Raw genomic sequence first — 7,061 nt, 5'->3', positions numbered from 1 at the left:
CAATTAAAGTGCTTACCCTTTTCGTGCCAGGGTACCCTATTGCTCACTATATTGGCATTTTTATTTACTTCTTCTTCTTTAGTTCTCCACCGTGAATAGTTATTGTCGTTACAGAAAACACAACCCTCTACTACAGACTTACTGCCAAATTTAAGAGTGATTTTCTCCATATTAAACAGTCTTGGCGTTATTTTGGGCAGAGGACGCACGGAGCTCTGTGCGCAAGTTCCCCCTTTAATCGGAATTAGTCTGTTCACGAGGTTAAATTACTTATACAGGAAAGCTTGCACGCGGAGCAGCCTATCCCAAGTTGCGCCGACCAATGAGACCAGCCCATAGCTTACAGCGTAACCGGAGCCATTGACGTGGAGGATGCGTCAAATTAATTCGAGTAAACTTCTCCTTGCTGGACCAGACAAATTTCGTCTTTAACGAATGAAGAACCGCTTTATAACTTCGTTTAAAGCAATTCTAATTTTTGCTTCTTGAACAAAAGAGAAGCTATCTCCGGATATTTCCAGACTTTTTTGGAGCTCTCTAACACTGCATGCAGCAGAAACGGTGCGTTCGGCCATTGAGGGGAAACTTTGTGAAGGAAAGCATCCCAACACCACAGGGAAATGGGTAAGCCTTCGTTCACATCAGCATGCTTCAGTGGGAGAGGGATGATAGAAGCAGGACATGTTTTGCATGCCTGAATAACACCAGAATTGACCGTAAATACGGTGACGTCTTCCAGTTGACTTCGGTACGCGTTTTCCCCATTTTATCTAGATATCGCCTATGCAAGCACCTACAGTTAGCACGTCGACTGTAAATGCTATCGCAATACAAAAGATTAATCACTTATGCAATAGTTTAAATCAAGACTTTTTTCCAGGTGTTACACAAAGAGACAATGTTCTATATATATAATTTTTCTTGACAGATTGTTTTTGTCCTATAGTTCTTAAAAAGTGAACTGTTTGTAGTGGATGGGTATCGCATTTTAGCGTGCTATTATTAAACAAAGCCAAGTTTTCATAAATCATAAATGCTATATTAATGTTGGTCGTGCTTTCTCCTCTAGAACAAACCTATGGGGAGGTGAACCAGTTAGGAGGAGTTTTTGTTAACGGGCGACCTCTTCCCAACGCCATCCGACTAAGAATAGTGGAGTTAGCACAGCTCGGGATCCGTCCGTGTGACATCAGCCGTCAACTCCGCGTTTCACATGGCTGTGTGAGCAAAATCCTGGCGAGATACAACGAAACCGGTTCCATATTGCCCGGTGCGATCGGAGGCAGCAAGCCGCGGGTTACAACACCAAACGTGGTGAAGAGCATACGGGAGTACAAGCAAGGAGATCCGGGAATTTTTGCATGGGAGATTCGGGACCGACTTCTAGCAGATGGAGTATGTGACAAATACAACGTGCCTTCCGTCAGTTCCATCAGCCGGATTTTGCGGAACAAGATTGGCAACCTCTCCCAGCCCAACCAGTACGAAAGTGGCAAGCAAGTTGCATCGCAGCCGAGTCTCTCTTACAATCATTTATATCCGTACACATACCCCAATGCCATGTCCCCTTCCGGGACCAAAATGACTAATTCTGCCGGTGTCCCAGTAACCGGGGGACATGTTAGCATACCTCGAGGCTGGCCTTCAGCTCACACCGTAAGCAACATATTGGGCATACGTGCTTTCATGGACCCCACAGGTGAGACTAAGCCCATCTTTCTGAATACGAAATTATTATGTAACTATACACTTCATGAGAATATATCATATACTATAGACTATATAGAGACTATAATCTCAACAAGTTTTAAAATGTTGCAAAACGTTCAGATATTTCTGTTTATAAAGGCATTTGTCAAAATAGCTGACAGACTGAAAATAAAGTCAACTCGCGTTGTTTCACATTTTTCAAGTAGGCCTCGTGAAAACGAATGTGCAGGCCTCGATCAGTAACTTCTCTCTCCAACGATTGTGCATGATCTTGCTTGCATGTTGGAGTGACGCTGAAGTATTTTTCACAATTTTAAAAAATAACCAGGCGTCTGTGATAATATTATTTTAGTGCAATTATAAAACGCACAGCTTTAGACAAGACAACCCTACTTTTCATCTCAAATGGGCTATCGAAAATTTAATCGGATAATTCATTTACGCAGATGAGTATCTCATTTATTTGTTTTCTAGAATGATTTTAAGCGAGTTTTTTTTCACAGCTGCATTCGTAAATCTAATAAAAATAGAGAAATAAAACTATATCAATACATATAAAATAATATAGTATGAAATATAAATATATAAAATAATTGTAAGGAACATAAATCAGATTCAGGAAATTCGAATGTTAATTCTTATACAGAATACTATCAGATTTGACATGGATATTTATCCTCTAATAATTATAGCCTGTTTATCTTCTAATAATTATTTTTATATGATTTCATATTATAGTCCATTGTTATTATTTATCACAATTATTAATTTAATCTAACGCGACAGGTCACTAATATTAAAGTGTGGTTATTTGAAATCTGTGTTATTTATCTAGCTATTGCTGGTACTGAAGGCTACACGCCGAAAATGGAGGATTGGGGTAGTGTGAACCGAGCAGCTTTTCCTTCCACTCATGGAGTCAACGGAATAGATAAATCTTCCATTGATACGGACATAAAGTACCCTCAGGTAACAGCTTTTTTTACGCAGTCAATACATTTGGCCAAACTGCAACTCATTATGGATAATTTGTATAGTGGGCCTTCATGATCTGTTTTTCATTATTTTGGGCTGATTGCATAATCAATCATAATGATACTCATTAGGCTCTAACTCTAACCGTTGCGTGTATGCGTGTGTGTGTGTGTGTGTGTGTGTGTGTGTGTGTGTGTGTGTGTGTGTGTGTGTGTGTGTGTGTGTGTGTGTGTGCTTGCGCGCGCGCGCTGTTTTCCTGTTCCTTTAGCCTTCATCGACTCTGCCTAGTTACGTTGCGCCGTGTGCTTATTCTCCCTCGAATCAGTATAGTGTCTATAGTGGTGCAGCAGGCAGCTATGTAAGCCCCGGGCACCACTGGCAGGCTCAGGGATCGAGCGCTATGACCATCCATTCAGGGGAAATCCACTCTGCTATGCCCTTCAAACACACAGCACGAGACGGTAGGCATGCTGCTGTTTAAGTCTGTTTTGCAAAAAAAAAATCCACTTTATGTTAAACATGTTGTGAAGTTGTATTTAATAAATGTATTTTATTTTTTGTGATCAGTATTATAGGATTGCGCCTAGCAATGTATTAGCGTTATCTGTATGATATTAATATTTGCATATGTGTGTGTGTGTGTGTGTGTGTGTGTGTGTGTGTGTGTGTGTGTGTGTGTGTGTGTGTGTATATATATATATATTCACAAACCAAAAATATCGATTACCATATTACACTTGATTGTAAGACACTGTCATTTAAATTAGCTGAGATAGTTACAGGCCAGGTATTGTGAATTGAAAATTACTGGTAGACTTCCGCTGCTTGAAAATAATTTTTATGTGGATGTGTGTGTAACAGAAAACAGTTCATATCAGGTCAGTTAGCAGTGTTATGTTCTCAGCTGGAGTTTGCGTTGCAGCTTACGTCATAAACTAACGGAAAGTGACATCATGAATAGGTTATGGACATTATTATCTCATTTCATTTTTTTCATGTTATTCAGTTGACCAATTGAACTCCTTTGCATAACTTTTTTTAGGTTTTATTTTTATTTCATTTAAAATTATATTTTATAGAAATACCCAGACTTTGCTTTTAACTCAGCTAATTGATCCACAATAGAATACGCCTCTTTGGAAATGCTTAAAATTGTTATTGTGGTCGTTATAAGCGTTCAAGCTATCGTAGTAATTATTGTGTATAGGCGTGTAGTACTAGAACAAAAATTACAGCTTGTTTACTCTCTAAATATGCCTCCTGTTTGTACTTCACAGGAGACAGAAAACCTTCGAGTCCCCTAAGTAAGCAACATCATGAGGTGCTGAGCAGCATACACGGACTCAGCCTTCCTACGTCATCATCATAGCCCTGGATATTTTTGTGTGGCGCGTGCAGCGTAAAATATTAGCAATACTTTTGTCATTTCACGAACAGTAAGTCCAAACGTTACTTTTCCCCGGATGCGAAGAGCAATCTACCATACATTCTTATTTTCTGAAACAAAATGAATGTAATGTTTTACTTATTTTGCGACTGTGCTTTGTGCTGCGTTGAATGTTAGTTGGTTGTTTTGGTCTTTAACCCCTCAAAATTCGTGTATGTTCGCGCTATTTATATAAAAAAGACTGCATTGCGAAATGCAGAACGAATTATTGCGATTGGCCAGAATATCTTGACAATTGTGTAACGTTATTTGTTACATATCGTCTTCACTTGGGAAATAAATTGCAGTACCTTACAGTCAATATGTGAACTGCGTAAATGTTAATGTAAATATTATATATTCTTTAGTTCTATATTTTTATAAATTCTTGTGTAAGTAAACTAAATAAAGGCATTGTACAAATACAATTTCTATACACTGTCCTTATTGTGTCTGAATTTGAGTCATACACTAATTGGTTTTAGCCTCATTTTTGCAAATTCCAGCTTTGGCGCTCGTTAGAATTTGCAAGTGTCGTGTGTATTATCGAGTCCATCAGCCCCTGGGATGGCGGTAACCCAGAATATTGTACAGTGACCACAATTAGGTGCAAAATGCTGCTAAAACTCACTCATGGTTGTTTCCCCTTAAAACAGTTCAATGCAGTACGCTTGAGTGATAAAGTCTACTTTGCTTTCCTCTAACTGTTACCATGCTTAATGGCGCCTAGCAGCGTTTGGCGCCTTATGTGATGCTATCTGGTTATCTTGCTACCTTTATTCTGGTATAATGTGACTAAGTCAATAAAAATATTGAATATCGTATTGATTGTGCAAAGGTTTGGAACATCGGTTACAATTATTTGTGGGGACAGTTTTGACCTAATGGGAGGATAGATCCATGTTTATAAACTGTCCAAATGAAATTGGCTTATCAGAGATGAAGATATTTCAGCTAATTATTTCTACATGAGGTAATATATTTAGAAAGATGTCACGAACAGAAATAATAGAACAGCTAGGCTAGACAAAATGGGTCATTCTTCATTTTATTTTTTTTTTTGTAATTTTTATATTTCTTTCTTTAATAAAGATCATTTTGATCTTTTTTAATGCATTTATTTGCGATTTAACATGAATACTGTTCAGGCCGATTTAAAATATATTCATTATTGAATACAGTTCAACGCAGATTTTCTATTTTAATTGCCATTTTATTTTGCCCCGAATTTCTCCTGTATTATTATTATTATTATTATTATTATTATTATTATTATTATTATTATTATTATTATTATTATTATTATTATTATAAATTGATATACAAATCTATTTTTTTATTTGAATATTTTTTAAAGTTAATTAAGTTAAACTTTAATTTATTTGATTTATCTCCGAAACTCCCCGTAAATTGCTGGCGCTAGTTATAAAATATGTTCTTCTTTTGTTCTATGTCAGAGACGATATTTTATAACTGGACAAAATATTTCACTATATGTGAATTCTTAATTTACCGTTAAATTTGATGGGATTAGTAATGCGGTTAGCTGTCGAATAGTAGTTGGCTAAAACCATTTCATTTCTGGAACTGAAACCATTTTACTTCTGGAAAAGTGTTTACATTTCATGCATATCGTTTGGTGACTTTTCAAAGTTTGATTATTGTAATAGATTATCAAACAGCATTAAGTGTTATTAAACGTCATTTTACGTGTGTCCTTTCCAGACAGAGTAGGTCTGTCTGTCTGTCATTTGTGCATTTTCCTCTTTCAGAAATAACTGTAGGTTGTATTCATATTTTAATCTTTTTTAGCTGTGTTATGTTAATACCAAATCAGCAATTAAAAAGAGAAGTTTGCTCATTTTTGCATATTTATATACATACATATATGTACACACATTTACACACTAAACATTTTTAACCAACCTTAAGCCATAGTTTGACTGACTTGAATCATTTCCGCTTCCATTGGCTTACACCGATAATATTTAATAATTATTATGATTGATATAATATTAAATATAACTCACTGTTCAGATTTAAATATTTATAATCGGGCAATATATCACTGTACATCGTCTAATTGCAAAATAACGAAATAAAATGATATGAATTAGTCAGCTTTTTTTTCTAGGAAGCATAGACCTATTGTCGACCTCTAAACAAACACACGCAGAGAGAGAGAGAGAGAGAGAGAGAGAGAGAGAGAGAGAGAGAGAGAGAGAGAGAGAGAGAGAATGGAAAGGCAAAATAATAACAGTAATGTTGAAAGCATAACAAAGTTTAGTTGACATTCGTGCGTCTGTTAACTTACACGGCAGGTGGTTGGCAAAGTTCACCAGAGGGAATAGAATTCATCAGTCAGTACTTTGAGGAATGATTGCGTTTGGAAAGACGTTGCTCGGTTTCCGTTGTTTGCAATCCCACCCGTAGTCTCAGGTAAACCATCTGAAATTATTCCCACCTCTCTAAATACATTTACCCTGCACACTAACCAAAAACAGTTATGAAAAGTGACTGCTCTGCTTTAGGACTTTTTCTTTTATTATTATTATTATTATTATTATTATTATTATTATTATTATTATTATTATTATTATTAGTATTAGTAGTAGTAGTAGTAGTAGTAGTAGTAGTAGTAGTAGTAGTAGGTGTAGTAGTTGTAGTTCTCTATTGCCTTTATAATCGCCATGGGAATAGAAATTCAGGTGTAGAATTAACTCGACGCTTTAAATATTTTTTTGTATTTTATTTACTTTTTTAAAATGGATTTTTATGAGAGAACTTTTTTAGTTGACAGAAAATTATTTTAGTTTTTTTATGAATCGGTCTATTCAGTAATTAAGGTATCAATCAAATAATTTAATCTGTAAAATAATCTCTCAATGTTAACGTAATGAATGAATGAATGAATGAATGAATGAATCTATCTATCTATCAAATGAACGAA

At 35.9% G+C, this 7,061-nt stretch overlaps 1 protein-coding gene across 1 annotated transcript; it reads left to right on the top strand.

Annotated features, from left to right (window-relative positions):
* Window positions 1–381: 381 nt before the first annotated feature.
* On the top strand, window positions 382–4,470 carry pax1a (paired box 1a). The gene is made up of 5 exons (XM_027172691.2): window positions 382–624; window positions 1,070–1,699; window positions 2,546–2,679; window positions 2,954–3,146; window positions 3,963–4,470. Exons 1-5 carry the CDS (start codon window positions 621–623, stop codon window positions 4,052–4,054), a joined length of 1,053 nt encoding a protein of 350 aa, XP_027028492.1. The 5' UTR covers window positions 382–620; the 3' UTR covers window positions 4,055–4,470.
* The last annotated feature ends 2,591 nt before the right edge of the window (window positions 4,471–7,061 follow it).

The sequence above is a fragment of the Tachysurus fulvidraco genome, chromosome 12, assembly GCF_022655615.1.
Source record: "Tachysurus fulvidraco isolate hzauxx_2018 chromosome 12, HZAU_PFXX_2.0, whole genome shotgun sequence".
NCBI lineage: Eukaryota > Metazoa > Chordata > Actinopteri > Siluriformes > Bagridae > Tachysurus > Tachysurus fulvidraco.
The sequence above is the reverse complement of the archived record's forward strand: the minus strand, read 5'-3'. Positions and strand labels throughout refer to the sequence as shown.